We start from the raw sequence: 19,634 nt of genomic DNA, 5'->3' as shown, positions 1-19,634 counted from the left end.
GTTGGATGACATTTGGGACGAGGGGCTGTCCCTTATGAAGAACCCGTCCTCGGCCCTGGTGACGAGGGACCGGTACGAAAAGAAGTACAGGGTGCCGTACTCTGCACCCAAGTGTTTGAGGTCCCAGCCTTCCCTGGATTCAGTGGTTTCGGCAGCGGCGAGGAAGAAATCTACTGGCTTTTCCGTGTCAACGACCTCCTCGCCCCGGACAGCCAGGGGAAGAAGTTGGACGCCATGGGATGACAAGTCATCACATAGGGGGCGCCGACCATCAAGGCAGCCAACGCCCTCGCCATCGTGGCACGCTACGTCAGGGAGCTCTGGTTTAAGATTGCTCCCCTCCTGGACTTCCTTACCGAGGACAAGGGAGCGGAAGCTTTGGAGACCCTGCAGGAGGGCGAGGTGACCTCGGACCATGCCATCAGACATTGCTGATAAAGGATTCTGCCAAATGGGCAACAGCGTTTGCCTTCGTCAGCGATGGTTGAAGGACACCAACTTTCGCCTGGAGGTGCAGTCAAGGGTTTTGGACATGCCCTTCGACAGGGATAATTTGTTCGGAAAGACCATCAAGTCAGATACGATCGTTCCTTGGGCACGCTGCAACAGCGACGGCCGTCCATTCGGACCTCCAGAGGAAAGTCCCAAGTTTCCTTCAAGGGCTTCGGCGGAAGCTCGTTTTACCGTCAACCTTCCCGCTCTTCAGCCCTGAAGGCCTACAGGGGCCGCAGCAAGTCCGGTGGAGGTCTCCGTCACCACCAAGTGCCCCAAGGCGGCGGCGCCCCTACGGCAAAGCAAGATTGAACCGGCTGTGACCCCGGTGGGAGGCCGGCTGGCGAACTTCATCAGCGTGTAGAAGTCCATCTCCACAGACTGTTGGGTGGTGGATGCTCTGGCCCACGGACACACCCTGGAATTTCAACGAAAGTGTCCTCTCATAGTACCCGTGGTCCGACAGGAAAACCACGTCCCTCAGCTTCTGCTGGAGGTGCGGGCCATGGTGAAGAAAGGTGCTAAAGAGCTTGTTCCAAAGAGGCTTTGGGGCTCCGGAGTTTACTCTTGCTACTTCCTCGTCAAGAAGATGAGCGGTTGGAGGCCCACCCTGGACCTCTGCCATCTGATCAAGTACATCTAATCCCAGAGGTTTCGGATGGTCACCCTTCAACACATGCTAGGACAGCTGGGAGAAGGGGATTTCCTATCGTCGCTGGACTTGGAGGATGCCTACTTACACAGCCACATTTTCAGAGCCCCATGGGACCACTCCGGTGGTGATGGTGCGTGGTACAAATATCCTTTAACATTAACATCCACAAGTGGCACTGCAAGTTTCTGCGCTTTGTGTTTCAAGTGCAACACTATCAGTTCAAGGCCCTTCCCTTCAGATTGAAGTCGGTGCCAAGGGTTTTCACCAAGTGCCTGGCACCAGTTGCGGCGCAGCTGCGTCTACGAGGGATCCACGTTTACCCCTACGTGGACGACTGGCTCATCTGAGCAAACTCGAGGGAGATTGTCGTTGTGCACACAGCGGAAACTGTCCAGCTGCTGTCGGAGCTGGGGTTCTTGGTGAACTATCCAGCCTTGCTTCGTGCCATCGCAAGGCGCACTGTTTCTGGGGTCTCGGCTTGACAGTGTCATGCCTGGCGTCCCCGTTGGAGGAGAGGATAGCGGCCATCCTGGGCAAAGTGCAGCGGCTGTTGACACTGAAGATCACAAGGGTGAGGTCCATCAAGTCCCTTCTCGGCATGTCATGCATATACCTTGTGCGAATGTGGCCGCTGCAAGAGTTCTTTGACGCCTGTTGGATCCAGGTATCGGTAAGCTTCGAGGACAAGATCTCTCTTGACGAGAATTTCCGTCGAGCAATAAGGTGGTGGGGTGTGCGCATCTTTCGGGCGGTCTGGAAGTCTGAGCCCACCTCATCAGGAGACTGTCACGACGGACCCCTCCCTGGAGGGATGGGGCGCGCACACCGGCATTCTCTACGCAAGCGGCCTGCGGCTACCAGAGGAGAAGTCGTTGCATATAAACGTACTGGAGCTGCAGGCAGTGTTTTACGCCCTCAAGTCTTTCCTTCCGTCCCTGAAGGGCAAGATGATATGGGTCTTCACGGACAACACCACCACAATATTCTACATCCGGAAGCGGGGGGGGAGCACCAGATCCCCAGCACTCCAGAGAGGTGCAAGACCTATGGCACTGGGCCGTTGCCCAGGGGATGTTGCTCGTCCGCTGGGCAATGGCAGGCGTGAAGAAAATCGCTGATTCCCTCAGCAGGGAGCTGCGCTCGTGCCACGGGTGCGAGCTTCGGCAGGACCAAGTGGATCTTCTGTTCTGACGATGGGGCAATCCCCACATCGATCTATTTGCGACAGCGATGAACACCAAGTGCCAGAGGTTCGTCGGCAGGTTTCCCCAGCCGGGGAACATGGGGGACACGTTCTCATTCCCCTCGGATGGCCTGTTTCTCTATGCGTCCCCCCTCCCCCGGTTGCCATTGCTTCTTCGACTCATCAATCAACTCAGACGGTCCCGGTGCAGGATGATCCTCGTTGCAGAGACAGATATGGTATCCGGACCGGTCAGCGTCCCCTCCAGTCAAGCTTCCGGTGGTGCAAGATCTTCTCGCCAGAGGAGGAGACGTGATCCTGCATCCCGACCCAGGGTCGGTGAACTTGCAGGCCTGGCTCCTGCAGCGCTAGAGTTTGGAGGATACGAGATCCCGGCGGACTGCAAGGAGGTACTTGCCAGGGCTTTGTCTACACGGAAATGCTACGGACATAAGTGGAAGAGGTTCGCTGTCTGGTGCTGTGCACCGAAGATAGACCCTCTACGGATTACGGCTCCTCAGGTGCTGCCGTATTTGCTGTCGCTGGCCAAAGCAGGACTGGCACATGCTTCCATCAAGGTTCATCTGACGGCCATCTCCCGCTACACCAGAACTCTGGGACGGTTGTCGCTGTGGTCACGCCGCCTGATCAAGGAGTTCATCAAAGGACTTTTCCGTTTGTTCCCGCCTGTGAATGCTCCGGCTTGGGAGCTCAATGTGGTACTGACTAGGCTCATGGGTCCACCATTCGAGCCTATGTATTCGGCGCCACTGAAATTCTTAACGTGGAAGACAGCGTTTCTTGTGGCCTTCACCTCTGCACGAGTGGGAGAGATCCAGGCCCTCTTGTAAACCTCCGTACTTCTCATTTCACGAGATGAGGGTAGTGCTACGGACGCATCCCTCCTTCATGCCCAAGGTGCCGTCTGACTTTCATCTTGGTGTTACCTGTTTTCTTCCCGTCGCCTTTGTCGCCGGCTGAGAGGACTTTGCACTCGCTGGATGTGGCTAGAGCGCTGAAGTTCTACGTGGACCGCACAAAGTTTTCGGAAGACTTCACAGCTGTTTGTGAACTTTGGCCCTGTGAACCAAGGCAATGCCTTCTCCAAGGCTTCCATTTCCAGGTGGCTCTCCGGCTGCATCACCCATTATCACCGGTTGGCAAACCGACCGTTGCCTGGCCGTCCGAGCGATCGCTGCAACTACGGCATTCCTGTCTGGTGTGCCCCTGCTGGACATCTGCAGGGCTGCTACGTGGAGCCTTCACGAGACTACTGCGTCGACCATGATTCCAGGGAGGATTCCAGAGTCGGCCAAGCAGTGCTGCGCAACCTGTTCGCTTGAAGGTGAGCCTGGTGAGGAGGTAAGAGATGCTTAATTTTGAGATGTTGAAATACTTACTGTTGAGCCTTGCCACCTCCCGTGGTTGTGCATGTGTGTACTGCTATGTATTCTTTATTCATGAGCATGTGAATCTATGCCAGACCCCATGGTGGAGAAGGAACAAGTTACTTACCTGTAACTGTTCTCCAGCATGAGTCTGGCATGGATTCACATGCAAACCCTCCCGCCTACCCCTCTGCAGCTCTTCTCTTGGTCCTACTGCCACTTTACGTGCTACCAAATCTAAAGATGGCTGCCAGAGGAGGGGCTTAGGTAGAGGGCAGTCATTGGCGGGGGCAATATGACCCAGATACCAGTGATTGGTTGTTAGGAGAAAGACAGTTCAGAAAAGAAACTGAAACTGATTTTTTTTCTTTGAGGATTCCCAGCCTGATGATATTCATGAGCATTTGAATCCATGCTGGAGAACAGTTACAGGTAAGTAACTTGTTACTTACTGTCCTTGTGAATGAAGTCACCTCCGGGTGTAGGAAGTGTGTAAAAAGCATCTCTAAAGAGTATCCACTAAACTTATGAGGAGTCTGGAAAAGTATGTTAAAGTATATTTGATTATTACATATCTTGCCCTTTTTAAAGAACGCTTATTTAAAAAGGGATGTTAAGTAAATATTTATAACTGAAACCTTGAGTGTAAGTGTTACTTGGCTACTTGTATTTGCGAATTTGATTGCTACAGCTCACATTTACTCTTTTGGGGATAGGCCTTGCTGCTCAGTCACACTACCAACTTGTGTAGTATAGACCTATACCAAAAGGTGGGTTACCGAATACCAAGCTGGTAAGTGTAGTTTCAGTGTTACTACAGCAATTTTTGCATAACTACAAGTATTGTGGAAAAGGGACTAACCACTTGGTGTACAGTAGCCTGTATGCTTATGTCCCTGGATGCTCAGCAGCAACGTGCTCGCCTTGGAAAGAAGACACAAAGCAACACAGGTTCGATCCGCGCTCAGAAACCTCTGGGTATTAAGCACATTTTAAATACGCAACTGTCTATTTTTAGAGTTTGAGAATATAATTGTTTAGAAAAAATGTCAGCTGCTATTTCACTGTGATGGTCACCTATGCTGCATTGGAATATAATTTTACTATGAGTAATCTTGCTGATTTTTAAACAGTCTATTGAAATAACTAATTTTAATTTACTTTGATTTTCTCTTTAAATTGTAACCTTTTGTGTGCCAGATTGTTTGATTTTAACTTCAAAGCACGTTTTCTCTCAGGTGATGATGGAAGGTGGCCGTAGTAAAGGATTTGGGTTTGTATGCTTCTCGTCCCCTGAAGAAGCCACCAAAGCGGTTACAGAAATGAATGGAAGAATTGTCGCCACCAAGCCGTTGTATGTGGCTCTAGCCCAGCGCAAAGAAGAAAGACAAGCCCATCTCACTAACCAGTACATGCAGCGTATGGCCAGCGTAAGGGCTGTGCCCAACCCTGTGATCACTCCTTACCAGGCTGCACCACCATCTGGTTACTTCATGGCAGCTATCCCACAGGTAGGAACAAATTAAAGCATCTATTTGCTTTCATATAGTGCAAGTGCTGCTATTTTCATTTTCTTTTCCTAACCTTTTTGGGACTTGAAAAAATTGGATTAGTTAGGAGCAGAGAGCAGTGCAAGGTTGCTTTGCTGTTGTCTGCAGATTGCACGGAAACTGGCCCTGCATGTGGTGTAAGCTTAGATGTTTCTGGTGCATAACGAAAGATCTATTTTATAGTGCACACGTACAATTTGGTGACTTTTCTGTGTGTGGCCTTGCAAGAAGGGTGGACAGAGTGTAGCTACTGGAATAGCATGGAAGTCATATGTGAATCCTGTTGTGTTGATCCTTACAAGCTGCAAATACTCTGATCTGGTCCTGTGCATGGCTAAATGTGGCGGCAGTAGCAGAGACACTTTGGTGTATTTGGAATTCCGTGGGAGTTTGTCAGCACTGTGAAGACAAGTGTGTGAGCGAGAAGATGCATTTCTCAGACCTGGCCTGGTGGATGATTTCGGAAGGCCACAGGGGAACTCTGGAGCTTAGCCAAACCTAATCAAGGTAAGCATGGAGAATGGTCAAGGCTAAGTCTCAGGAGAGGCGAGTGGGGTCAGGGGGTCCACAATAAGTCCACACAGTGGCATACACAATGATTCTATTTAGACAGGTAAGTACAAAAATACTATATGATGGGCCCAAAAACACGCTAGAAAAATAAATCTTTCATTTTTCGTCATTAATATAGCACCTTTCACCATACTTATGGTCCCACCACTCTGGTGGTTGAACGCCCTTGGAGGGACCAAAGTCCAAAAGTATGGCAAATTGGGAGGTGCTATTATGCTTGTGTGCATTTCACCCATTAAGGTTGAGAGAGGAGGCCAAGACCCTGCTAGCTACCCATGTTTGAATAGCATGTGGATGGGTGGAACGAGGCATACTAGAAGCTGAGTTGGGTGGGTGTGTGCGAGGATACAGTGGTGTGTAGCTACCGTGTTTGTCGGAAAGGTAGCTGCATTCTTATGATATGGGTGTTGTGCAAAAGTGTTTGAGTTGGATGTGAAAGCAGATGTGTGTGGGAGTGAGGCTGTGCTTTCGGCTAAATTCTGAAGGTGCGGAGTGCTTGAGGAATTAATGTGTTAGCTATAAATTCAACATGGTTTACCCCCTGTAGTCCAATTATGTGCCAATAGCAGTACTTGGTCTCGCATACGATTTTAAGTGCAGTACACGAACCACCCTCTTTGTGGATGATAAATGGCCCATCCCCAGGACCTTCTAGTCACCTAGTGCGATACAATTCCCACCTTAAATGTCTAGGTGCAGCGACAGTGCCCCGCCCTCATATGCAATAGAGTATGATACATTGCCAAACTTCAGGAGATGTACCAGTAGAGAAGGTGGGGTGGAGTTGTAAGGAGAGAGGCAGGAGGAAAGAATAGCAGTGAGCGATAACGAGAGCAAGATCAGGTTTGGAGAGGAAAATGACAGATGAGACTCCAGTGTCTGAGGTACAACCCTACAATCCCTTTACAACTAACCTTAACTATAATTAAGGCTTCCAGTTTTAACACTTTATACAGACAAAAATCAATCTGCTTTCTGTCTGTTTATTTTAAAAATGGGGGGAAAAAAACAGAAAAACGTCTTTCTGTCTGGTTCTGTCTGTCGCTCGTATATCGCAGGCCAGTCCCAGATTGGCAGCATGGAGAGTGTAAAAGTTGTATACAAATAGTATTAAAGTTCTTCAAATTGCTTGACTGCATATATATTAAGGCAGCAGCAGTTACAGGAGCAACCATTATGGAACAAAATGAGCTAATATTACTTTTCTATATGCCCGCATATGTACTTCTCCAGCATGGGGTCTGGCATGGATTCACATGCTCATGAATATTCCCTGTCGTCAGGCTGGGATTCCTCGGTAAAGAAAAATCAGTATCGGTTTCATTTCTGATCTGTCTTTCGTAGTAGTAACCAATCACTGATCTCTGCGTCATACTGACCACAGCCAATGACTGCCATCTCACTAAGGCCCCGCCTCTGGCAGCCATCTTCAGATTTTTACCGCACGTTCAAGTGTTGGGATCCTCGTGCTATTGCTCTCGAGCTTTAGTGCTTTTTTCGCGCTTTTTCTTGGGAAAATTTTCTCTTTTTCGGTCAAGAGCCTCAAGCTCCACCGTCTCTTTATCCGATCAACGGGGACCCGTGTCGGATTCTTCTACGCCCCTCAAGGGTAAAGATTTTGTCGAGGCACACTTTAGGAGGACTCCAGAAGTTTCTCAGGCCCATCTCGATCATGGCCTAGGAGAAGGGAAGCTCGACGCCCGGAAAGCTGTTCAGGGTCTGCCCTGGATGCCAGCTTCAGAATGTCTTTAAGGAGGACGAACACTCCCTTTGCCTCTACTGCCTGCATGAGGACAAGACGCACGTGGAGAAGGACCGTGCGTTTTGCGGCAATATGTCGGAGCGGACCATGAATGACCACCATCTGCGTCTCGCCAACTGGCTGGAAGGGAAGAGCCCGTCAGGCGAGAAGAAGTCCGAGCGGTCTTCTAAGACCTTTGAGGGTGCCCCGGCGACGGGGGTCCAACAGAAGGCCAAGCACAGCGAGTCCGCTGGCACCGGGGGCGCCGAACGGTCAGGCTCTACGGGCGCCAGGCAGGGCGCATCCTCCCCGGCGCCATCAACCACGAGCCAATGCTATGGCTCGGGTAAGAGGAAGGCCGAGCACCCGGCGAAGCTCCTGGAGAGACCCTGGTCGAGCTCGAAGGCCCCATCGGAGGGGGGGCGAGGCGGTGACCCTCCTCCCAAGGAAAAGGCGGTGAGCGCACCTAAGGTGGTGAAAGCCTTGATCCACCCGGCCAAGGCCTCTATCGAGACAGTCGCGGCGGCCCTGGCTCAGCCTGTGGAGGCTACACCAGTGGTGGTGACCTCGGGGCCCAGAGTCTCCCTGCCACCGCAGAGGGAGTCCTCTTTCATGCCCATCGACAGGACCCCCGTGAAACCTCCGACGGAGAAGAAAAAGGGGGGGCAGGAGGTCGTCGTGGATTCGGACTCAACCTCTGAGGAGCTGATCGAAGTCTTAAGCCACGGCGTTGGCGTGGAAGACCACCAGCCCGTCGGGAGGGACCCCGACGTAGGAGACGTCGAGAACGTCGACGGGGCTCCTGACCGCGCCGTCGGAATTCCCTCAACCAGTGCCGCAAGACAACTCGGCGGCCATTTTGTTGGCTATACAGTCCTTATGCTCGGAGATAAGGACGAGATTGCCGTTACCACCAACGGAGGAATCTCTCCCGACGGGGGACCCGGAGCCAGGCCCTTCTGGGAGCCCTCCTCCTAAGAGAAGAAGGATTCATCCTCCACCTCCTTTTCAACCATCGCGCCCTGCTCAGCCCTCCTCCCCGTCCACGACCCGTGGGGATGATACGGGGACTGACACGGCTGCGACAGGCACAGACGACGAGGATCTCCCGTCGTCGCCTCCTCCCCGGGCTTCCCCGCCCGACGAGATTGGATCGTTTCATGCCATGATAGCCAGGGCATCCGAGCTTTTCCACCTCTGCCCGGAAGAGGAGAAGGAAGGAAGGTAGGTTTCCTTTATCAACGGCGCAAGACCAAGAAGACGGTCCTCGCTGTACCTCTACTGGATGATATCTGGGATGAGGGTCTCGCCCTCCTCAAGAACCCATCCACAACGCCTGCGAGAAGGGATCGGTACAAGAAGTAGTACCGGTGTCCCGGACCCGGCCCCCTTGTGCCTTCGGGCACAGCCGACCCCGGACTCGGTCGTCTCCGCGGCGGCCAGGAAGAAAGCGGGGGGGGGGAGAGGCCTCTACGTCAACCTCCCCGCCGGACGGCGAGGGAAAGAAATTGGACACGATGGGACGCAGAGTCATCTCATTGGCAGCGACGACGATTAAGGCTGCCAACGCCTTGGCTATCGTAGCCCGCTACGACAGGAAGTTGTGGTACAAAATCGCCCCCCTGCTGGACTTCTTACCAGACGACAAGAGGGCGGAGGCCCTAGAGATCTTGCAGGAAGCAGTGGCGTCGGACCACGCCATTACGATAGCGACGGACATCGCTGACACTGGATTTCGCCAGTTGGGCAACGGCGTGTGCCTTAGGCGGCGTGGATGGCTCAAGGCAACTGACTTCCGTCAGGACGTGCAGACCAGAGTCTTGGACATGCCGTTCGACGGGAGCAACCTGTTTGGGAAAACAGTGGACGATTCCCTACAAGCCATCAAGACGGACACGGAGACGGCCCGGGCTCTTGCTGTTCTCCAGCAACGACGGCCGCCCTTTCGGAGCGGCGGAGGCAAGCAGGGTGCCTCCAAAGGTTCCGGCGGCGGATTTTCCACCTATCGTCAAGCGGCCCGTTCATCGTCACAGGAAGCCTACAGGGGACGAGGCAAGTCGGGCGGACCCCGCCGAAGCAGGACTGAACCGGCCGTGGGGGTCGGGCCCCCACCGAAGCACCCCAGTGGGAGGCCGACTGGCGAGCTTCGTCAGCGTGTGAGAGTCCATCTCCACCGACCGTTGGGTGCTGGACGCCCGGGCCCAGGGTCACACCCTCGAGTTTCTGAAGTGCCTGCGCTTCCCCCCCCCCCCCCCCCGTGGCCAGGAAGGAACATCACGTCCCTCAACTTCTCTTGGAGGTAAAAGCGATGCTCAAGAAAGGCGCCATCGAGCTCGTCTCAAAGAGGCTTCGGGGCTCCGGAGTTTACTCAAGATACTTCCTCGTGAAGAAGAAGACGGGAGGATGGCGTCCCATCCTGGACCTACGACGACTGAACAAATTCATCAAGGCACAGAAGTTCCGGATGGTCACCCTCCAGTACGTCCTGGGTCAACTGGAGGACGACGATTTCCTGTCGTCGTTGGATTTGGAGGATGCCTACTTCCATATCCCCATCCTAAAGGGACACCGAAAGTTTCTAAGATTCGTGGTCCAAGGGAGTCGCTACCAGTTCAGAGCCCTTCCCTTCGGATTGAGGTCGGCACCCAGGGTGTTCACCAAGTGCCTCGCACCGGTGACGGCGCGGCTGGAGGGGATCCACGTCTACCCCTACCTGGACGACTGGCTCATCCGAGCAAAGACAAAGGAGCTCGCCGCGGAGCACATAGCGAGGACCGTCCAACTACTCACGGACCTGGGATTCTCCATAAACTACGCCAAGTCCCACCTGGTGCCCGCGCAAGACGCACTGTTTCTGGGAGCGAAGCTCGACACAGTGGCGCTTCTGGCCTCTCCGTCGGAGGAAAGGACGAGGGCCATCTTGGGCAAGGTGCAGCGGATGCTGGTTGCGGACGCGGCCAGTGTGAGGTCCATCAAGTCCCTCCTCGGAATGATGTCTTCTTGCATTTATCTCATCCGCCTGTGATGTGCCCGTTACAGGAGTTCCTGGACGCTCGCTGGATCCAGACGGGCAGCTTCGAGGACAGGATCACACTCGACGAGAGCTTCCGACGAGCGATCCGGTGGTGGGGCACCCGCGCGCATCTGACTGCGCGCATGGACTTCCAGACCCAGGGCCACCAGGGTGGGGAGCGCACACCAAAAATCTGCACGCGAGGGGCCTTTGGCTGCCAACGGAGAAGTCCCTCCATATCAACGTCCTGGAACTCCGTGCAGTGTTTTGGGCCCTCAGGTCCTTTCTTCCGTCCCTCAAGGGCAAGGTGGTGAGGATCTTCACCGACAACACCACCACCATGTTCTACATCAGGAAGCAGGGCGGTACCAGATCCCCAGCCCTGTCCAAGGAGGCTCAGGATCTGTGGCATTGGGCCGTCCCCAAGGGTTGTTTCTGGTGCCGTTTCATCTGGCAGGGATAAAAAACACCATCGCCGACTCGCTCAGCAAAGAGCTGCACTCGTGCCACGAGTGGGAACTACGACAGGATCTAGTGGACCGCCTCTTCCGACTGTGGGGCACACCCCAGATCGATCTGTTTGCGACGGCGACGAACTCCAAGTGCCGGAGGTTTGCCAGCAGGTTTCCCCAGCCGAGGAGCATGGGCGATGCTTTCTCGTTCCCCTGGGAGGGCCTGTTCCTATATGCGTTCCCTCCATTGCCGCTGCTGATCCGGCTCATCAACCAGCTCAAGAGGTCACGGTGCAGGATGATCCTCGTCGCACCTGCGCGGCCGAGGCAGATATGGTTCCTGGACCTTCTGGACTTGTCAGCGTCCCCGTCAATCAAGCTGCCAGTGGACGCGGATCTTCTCTCCAGGGAAGGAGGCGCCATCCTCCATCACGACCCGAAGTCGCTGAACTTGCAGGCCTGGCTCCTGCAGCATTAGAGTTTGGAGGATACGACATACCGGCCGACTGCAGAGAGGTTCTTGCAAAGGCCAGGGCGTCCTCAACTCTTAAATGCTACGGACACAAATGGAAGAGGTTCTCTGTCTGGTGCCACGCACAGAAGATTAACCCTCTACGGATTACGGCTCCTCAAGTACTGCCGTACCTGCTGACGCTGGCCAAGGCTGGACTGGCGCACGCTTCCATCAAGATTCATCTTGCTGCGATCTCCCGATACACCAGAACCACGGGACGGACGTCTTTGTGGTCTCATCGTCTGGTGAAAGAATTCATGAAGGGACTGTTCAGATCGTTCCCGCCGGTGAAGGCTCCAGCCCCGGTGTGGGAGCTCAACGTGGTGCTGACCAAGCTCATGGGACCTCCGTTCGAGCCTCTGCACTCAGCTCCGTTGAAGTTCTTGTCGTGGAAAACAGCGTTTCTTGTGGCCATCACCTCCGCACGAAGGGTGGGAGAGATCCAGGCCCTTTCCTGCAAGCCCCCGTACTTGACTTTTCACGACACGAGGGTAGTCCTCAGGACGCACCCCTCGTTCATGCCCAAGGTGCCGTCGGACTTCCACCTCAACGAACCCTTGGTGTTGCCTGTTTTCTTCCCGTTGCCTTCGTCGCCGGCTGAAAGGACTTTGCACTCGCTGGATGTGGCTAGAGCGCTGAAGTTCTACGTGGACCGCACGAAGTGTTTTCGGAAGATGTCACAACTTTTTGTGAACTTTGGACCTGTCAATCAGGGGAAGGCTCTCTCGAAGGCTTCCATTTCCAGATGGCTCTCCGGCTGTATCATGTACTGTCATCGGTTGGCAAACCGACCGCTGCTTGGCCGTCCGAGAGCCCATTCCACCGGAGCGATCGCAGCTACCACGGCGTTCCTATCTGGTGTGCCCTTGCTGGACATCTGCAGGGCTGCTACGTGGAGGTCGACGCACACGTTCACGAAATTCTACTGCGTCGATCGGGATTCCAGGGAGGAGTCCAGGGTCGGCCAAGCAGTGCTGCGCAACCTGTTCGCCTAAGGTGAGCCTGGTGAGGAGGTAACAATTGCTTAATGTTGAGTTTTCGATGTAATGCTTAATGTTGAGCCTTTGCCACCTCCCGTGGTTGTGCATGTGTGTACTGCTATGTATTCTTTTATTCATGAGCATGTGAATCCATGCCAGACCCCATGCTGGAGAAGGAACAAGTTACTTACCTGTAACTGTTGTTCTCCAGCATGGGTCTGGCATGGATTCACATGCGAACCCTCCCGCCTACCCCTCTGCGGCTCTTCACTTGGTCATACTGCCACTTCACGTGCTACCAAATCTGAAGATGGCTGCCAGAGGCAGGGCTTAGGGAGATGGCAGTCTGGCTGTGGTCAGTATGACGCAGAGATCAGTGATTGGTTACTACTACGAAAGACAGATAAACGAAACTGACACTGATTTTTCTTTACCGAGGATTCCCAGCCTGACGACGGGGAATATTCATGAGCATGTGAATCCATGCCAGACCCATGCTGGAGAACAACAGTTACAGGTAAGTAACTTGTTCCTTAAATGCACTTTTTTTATTCGAATAAATGAGGAAAAATACTTGTTGCAAATTATCTTAATGACAAAAAATGTGGATAAATACAGGAAAAAGGTCAAAATTATTATGGATAAATATAGACGGAAATGGCAGCAAAATAAATAACATTAATCCGGGAGCCTTAACTATACTTTAAGCCCAGCCTAGGTAGTCCCTGGGTAAGATTAGCCGAATAAGGCAATTGCCTTTAGGCCTTCTTTGATAGAGAATTTAGTATAGTGTGGGTCACGTTCTAGATAATAAACATGGGTGTAAGGACGCCTGGGGTTAGGGAGGGAACTACTTATAGGAGGAATTGGGCGACTGGGGGGGGGGGGGGGTTTGCTCCGCCATACATGCTCTTACGTCCCGTCCCCTTTCCTCCATACTGCATGGGCGTCCCTTGCAAGGGACGGGAGATGGAACCTTTTTCACCAGAAAAAAAACCACCTTCCCCTTAAGAGGCGCGCAGTGTGCAGTCCTGGGAGCATGCGCTGCCCTGACTCTGCCCTCCGGCGCCACACCTCAGTCCCCTTTTCTACATCGACGGGAACAGGCCGAATTCACCAGTGCTCCTGGGATTGGCTTCAGCCATGTAATTCCACGCGCGGATACTTCTTCTCTTTTGTCTTTTTTGTCTTTCATCATTCAGGTACTGGGTCCTCCAAGCGTCACGCTCTTCCCCGGCGCATGTAGACTTCCACAGGGTTCAGCAGGTGTCCATCCTGCGACGGGCTCTTCCCAACTTCAGGCCCTTCGGCCTACGTTGCCTTGGCCCAGATCATGGTTGGCAAGCTTGTACATCATGCAACGCCCTGTCATCGAGGCCACTGAAGAACACACTAGCCAGGTGGAGGGAGCTCTTTCAGAAGTCTCCTCCAGAGGACCTCAAGGACTTCGTGAAACATCGATCCAGGCCCAAGGTAGGGCCTCTCTTTTCCATCGCTCCCCGCAAGGAAGACTCCTTGCCAAGGACTCGCATGCGCGGGAGGGTCCGTTCAGGTCCTCGTACCAGCACATGCAGCAAGGCTGCTTCAGTTGCAGACTGAGGGATCCTTGGATCCTCCCGTTGACTGTGTTGAGGGAGCGTAAGGTTCTTGTACCGGGTCCTCACCCAAGGGGCTCTGCCCTTGTACTGGCATGTCCGAGGGGCCACGCCCTAGTACTGGCAATACATCAGAGGGGGTGCCTAAACGCAGCTCTGCCAACCCCCGGGACGAGGGAGTCACACTTGCCAGGTCTAGGCTAGGCCCGAGGAGCAGGGTAAACCTCGCGATCCACACTCAAGAGTCCTGGAGGAGGCTGGGCACAGCAAGCCAAGCAACACAACATAGGCACATGGCAGGCAGCTCGACAAAATGGCTGCTGGGCCAGAAATCAGCACCTGTCCAACACCATTCCAGGAGTTCGGCGGAATGCGTGTCAAGGTGGGACTGGCTACAACCAGGTACATGGCCTACAGCCTATCCTTCATTTGCGCAGGGCAGGTTCCTGCTGCGTCCGTATGGGCAGAGTATAGAGCGGCTCCAGTAGCCTCACGCTACCCCGTCTATATCCCCTACCAGGGTTATCCTTAGGGATGCCATCAGGGACGTGCTCATCCAATACTTTCAGCACCTCTGTCTCCTCCGCCGGCACCCCCGGCTCAGCCTCTGCCTCCGGCCCCCCTACCGATTCCTCAGGCGGTTCTATACCAGCCTCCTCTACAGCCTCCGGTCCCGTTGCCCCAGCCGCCGGCTCCCCTATTGGGTATTCTCCTCCACTGACGCAGGATCCTCCTGACCCACAGGACACTGATAAGGAAGACCCTGACATGCCCTCGTCAGCCAAGACCACCTACGAATGTCTTGCAGGGCTGACGGAGTACCTGGGCCTGCCTCAACCCGAGGTCGAACAACCGGCAGAGGGGGTCCTTGCTGAAACCCTTACGCGACGCCCATCTGTCAAAACGTGAATTCTACTACAGACCGATGTAGCCTCCCTGGCCAAAACAGGGTTGGCTCATACTCCACTCTGCCCAGCCGGTCAATCGACACCTGGATGCCAAGTACAGGCAGATGAAGGGGCATACACTCTTGCTATCGGCCCATCCTCGGCCACACTCCTTGATGATCGCTCCAGCATCACTATACTCCAAGCCTCAGTCGTCTTTCTCTGGGACACTGGTAGGCAAGGAGAAGTTCTTGGAGGTTTACGGGAAAAAGCTGTATTTCAAAGCATCCTTGCATCTTCGTTAGGCCAACGCTGATGCCATGCTGGCTGCCGCTAACCATAGGTTATGGCGTGAAATTGCACACTTCCTCCCCGAACTCACTACGCAGAGCCAATCACATTCCAAGGCGGGACTGGCTGAGGCCAAGCTGGTGGCGCAGGACCTCATGAAGTCCACCATGGCCCATATTGACACCTCTGGCCATACCATCTGTATTGCCACGGACATGACAGCCTGGCTCCATGCAACGAAATTCAACCTTGATTTCCAGGAATGCATATTAGACCTGCCGTTCGGGAGTGGGGTGGGGGGAGGAACATCTCTTCCACTCCACCACAGACGAGGAGCTGGACAAAAAGAAAAACAGCTCACAAACGGCCAAGTCTTTATTAATCTTGACAAAGACCACGCTCAAATGGTACACCCAGTCACAGCAGCGCTCCGACAAGGGCCATACGTACTGAGGTCCAGGCAGCCGGACCGCTGGCTGACTCCAAATCGGCGCAAGCAACAAAAAGGGGGGGGCTGCGCTAAGGGCTTTTTCCAGTTCCCCTCCTCCGCAACAGCCTCTGGCGGAAATAAGGCATGACACGCCCCTCAGGGTCCACGTGTGTCAAGTGGGGGGGGGGGGTCAGGCTTGCTCTCCATGCACATATCTGGCGCCAGAATTTCGCGGTCCCCTGGATCCACTCCGTAGTATCCGCAGGGTACTGCCTACCTATCCCAGCCTCTCCTCCCTCCTCCCCTCCCTCAAGTTGGGACAGCAACTCTTCTGGCGGAGATCCGGTCACTCGTAGAGAGCTAGGCTGTGAGGAATTCCCAGCCTCCCAGCGAGGCTTGGGCTTTTACTCCAGGATTTTCGCCATTCAGAAAAAGAACCAGGTGGCCCTGAGTCGTGCTGGACCATTCCACCTTCAACCTCTCCTTACCTCTACAAAAATTCAGGATGGTTACGCCAGCTTTTATAGCAGAGACGCTGTGCAAGGGAAACTGGATGTGCTCCCTGGATCTGAAGGACCATTGTCTCCAATGTTTTCGCAGAATGGGGTTTTCCAGAGATAGACTTGTTCGCAACTCCGGGGAACGCTCAATGCCAAGATTACGCCCCCAGGTACCCGCAGAACCGTTCCAAGGGGAACAGACACTGGATAACCTGGTCAGGGACATTTTTTTACGCTTTTCCACTGACTCCCCTTCTCAACAAGATAGTGCGCAAGATGCACCAGGAACCAGTCACAATATTGGTGGCCCCAGCAACCCTGGTTCGCTCATCTGATGGAGATGTCCCTATCTCCTCCGATGAAACTGCCTTGCCCATACAACATGTTGTTGCAAGACAAAGGGGAGACACTTCACCCATGAAGTCATGGAGTTTGGCCACCTAGAACTCCCTCAAGATGTCTGGACATACTCAGGGAGGCAAGAAAACCTAACACTCGATATTGCTATTCCAGTAAGTGGAAGCATTCTGTCATCCCCATTGACTACTCTCCTACACATTGTTTTTGTACCTTACTCATTTACTAGACTCGGCCTGGTCTTTAACTCTAAAGATTCATTTAGCTGCTCTTTCTGCCTACACTACATCACAACAAAAGGTGTTGTGGTGGACGATGCCTGTTATTAAGGCTTTTATGGAAGGAGAAAAGCGAATTCACCCTCCCATTTCTAACCCAGCTCCCAGATGTGACCGGAACGTGGTGTTAACTAGACTTATGGGGTCTCCCTTCGAGCCCATGCATAGAGCAAGTCTCAAAGATCTCACATACAAGACTGCCTTTTTAATAGCTATTGCTTCCATTAGGAGAATAAGTGAACTACAAGCGCTCTCAGTTCAGAGATAAGGTGGTTCTGCGCACTCACCCTAGGTTTGCAACTAAATTCATTTCAAAGTTCCATGTGAACCAATCCATAGAACTACCAATGTTCTTTCAGAACCCCTCAAACATGGGAGAAAGAAGCCTGCACACACTTGATGTACGCAGAGCAGTCATGTTTACATGGAAAGAACTCGACCACTAAGAAAAATAAATCAAGTTTTTTGTTTCAGTGGCAGCAGGTAGAGGAGGAGACGCGATCTCCAAATCTACCATCTCTAGGTGGCTTGTCAAATGCATCACGATCTGTTTCTCTCTTGCTAAGAGAGAACTGCCTAGAGCGCATTTGACTCGAGGTACTGGGGCTTCCATAGCATTCATTGCAAATGTTCCTCTTGAGTCCATTTGCAAAGTGGCAACCTGGAGTTCTGGACACACCTTTACAAAACACTATTGCCTAGACACGCATTCTAGGTCTGATTCTCAAGTGGGTCAAGCAGTACTAAGACATCTTTTCACTACTGTTCCTTCTCACAACCTCCAACTCCGGGTACTGCTTGCTAGTCTATGCACAGCATGTGATTCTAAGCAGATTAAGAAGCATCTGAAGACATGCATTACTCACCGTAATAGCATTTCTGATGATTGTATCTGCTTAGATTCACATGCGCCTTTCTTTTATGTACTAATGTTAATCATATGCTCCCTTATGGCAGAAATAATGCAATCGGAGGGACCTCGACGCGTGAGGTATTTTGGGTACACAACACGTCACGTTGGGGATGGTGTTAGTCACGCCAATGTTAACGTCCACTTTCGACTCTTAAGACAGGATGCCACCGACCACAACCGGCAATCTTCAAACAAGTGGCACTTCGGTGTTTCAGCTCCTCGGGTCTACCGCAAATAGCAACACTGCGGTTCCTGGCTGTCGAGATGGGTTTTCCTTGCATCTGGGGTACAGCACTCTGTTGAGGTGCTTCGGGCTCGGTCAGTCCTGCTTCCTTGGAGTCCAGAGGATCTTCCTGGAGCTCTTGGCCAGCTTAAAAGCAATGCACACAATCTGGTGTTCTTCTCCCCGGCTATTCGGTTCTGTTAAGCAGAATTGCATGCAGTACTCTCTGGGAACACCACACACAATTTGGACTACAGGTGTAAGCAAAAATAAGTCTGTACCACACACACGTTTTGGTAGCGAGCTGAGCAGCCAGGCTTATCTCAAGAGGGAATGTGAGTAGTAGATGAAGTTACACAGAAGTATCATAATCACAGTGGTTCAAGGAGACACTTACACTCAAGTTTCTTGGTAAAAAAATACTTGTACATTTATTTAGTCATTTAGAAAACATTCACTAGTAGAAATCAACTTAATATTAAACACCAATACACTACAGTAACAAACTCTTAGGTTGAAGCGACAGTTTGAGCTCCCCTGAAAAAGGAGGCAAATGGCACTTCAATTACTTTCAATGGGAGTAGAAAGACATAGGTTTGTACAATGGAGTAGAAAACACTTCTGCTGGGCAATGCAAATATTCAGTGTACCAGGAGGTTCAGTTTAATTCAATAGGCCAGGCCGAAATCAATAGTCTAGTAGTGTTGGATAGGACAGATCAGTTCTGGTAACAAATGGAGAAGTCTTTGTAAAAGTTCTCAGAAGTGGTTTAGGGGAAAAAGAATATGCTGGCTCACAAGCTGATTAGGCCTGCAAGTTGGCAAAGTGTCACAGCGAGAGTTAGGATCTCTCAACCGTATGGCACAGTACCTTAATGTGAAGCAAAAAGATGCAGCTAAAGACGTTGGTTCCTGGCAGTTCCTGCAGATCTCGCTGTTCCTGAGCCTCAGTCGTGGGGACACGAGGGAGGACGTCGGAGGACTCCTGCACGGCACAGGATCGTCGTTGGAGCAAACAAAATGGAGTCACTTCAGTTAAAGTAGCCGTTGCTTCAAGACACAACCTGGTTTCCCTCTCCCTGGTTAAACCTTAACCAGCATTGAGAATGGTATCCAGGTGTCTTACGAGTTGATTGGTCCCAACAACTCAAAGGAAGAAGCTGTCATTGAAGGAGCTTCTCTGTCGAATGGCGTTCTAGCAATTCGGATTTGCAGCAGGGCCTCACCGGGCAAACCAATGCTCCAGTGGTTGCAGCAGCCGTCCCGTTCCAGCTCGTCTTGTTCTTTCGTTCCAGTGGTTGACTCTGCCTTCCAGTCCTGGAGACTCGCCTTTTAAACAGTTTTCGCCCATTCATTCCAGGCTAGCTGTCACTCACCCAGCCGGGTGGCTGTCCTTGCCGGACAGTCAGCCAGCCAATCGCATCAGGGTACATCTGGGTCTCCTAGGAGATCACACAGGGAGTTTCGGGCACCTCCCTCACTTCCTGCCTACCCCAGACACTCAGACGCCAGGGGCGGACTTCAGTCCTGAAGCCCGCCAAAGGCTCATGAACAAAGGGACAAAACCTGGTTTGGCACCCAGAGTAAAACACCAGACGGACCTTTCCACAAAAACTGTAA

General features: G+C 52.7%; 1 protein-coding gene across 2 annotated transcripts in view; it reads left to right on the top strand.

The window, feature by feature from the left end:
• The window catches only part of PABPC1 (poly(A) binding protein cytoplasmic 1), a 503,278-nt gene that overhangs the window by 317,775 nt on the left and 165,869 nt on the right, over positions 1 to 19,634 (top strand). For both annotated transcript variants that reach the window (XM_069621444.1, XM_069621445.1), the window contains exon 9: positions 4,957 to 5,229. In XM_069621444.1, coding sequence (XP_069477545.1) covers positions 4,957 to 5,229 — 273 coding nt within the window. The remainder of the gene's footprint in view (positions 1 to 4,956; positions 5,230 to 19,634) is intronic.

This window comes from Ambystoma mexicanum, chromosome 5q (assembly GCF_040938575.1).
Source record: "Ambystoma mexicanum isolate Mex_15411 chromosome 5q, UKY_AmexF1_1, whole genome shotgun sequence".
In the NCBI taxonomy this organism is placed as follows: domain Eukaryota; kingdom Metazoa; phylum Chordata; class Amphibia; order Caudata; family Ambystomatidae; genus Ambystoma; species Ambystoma mexicanum.
This window is presented reverse-complemented; position numbering and strand designations above follow the sequence as displayed.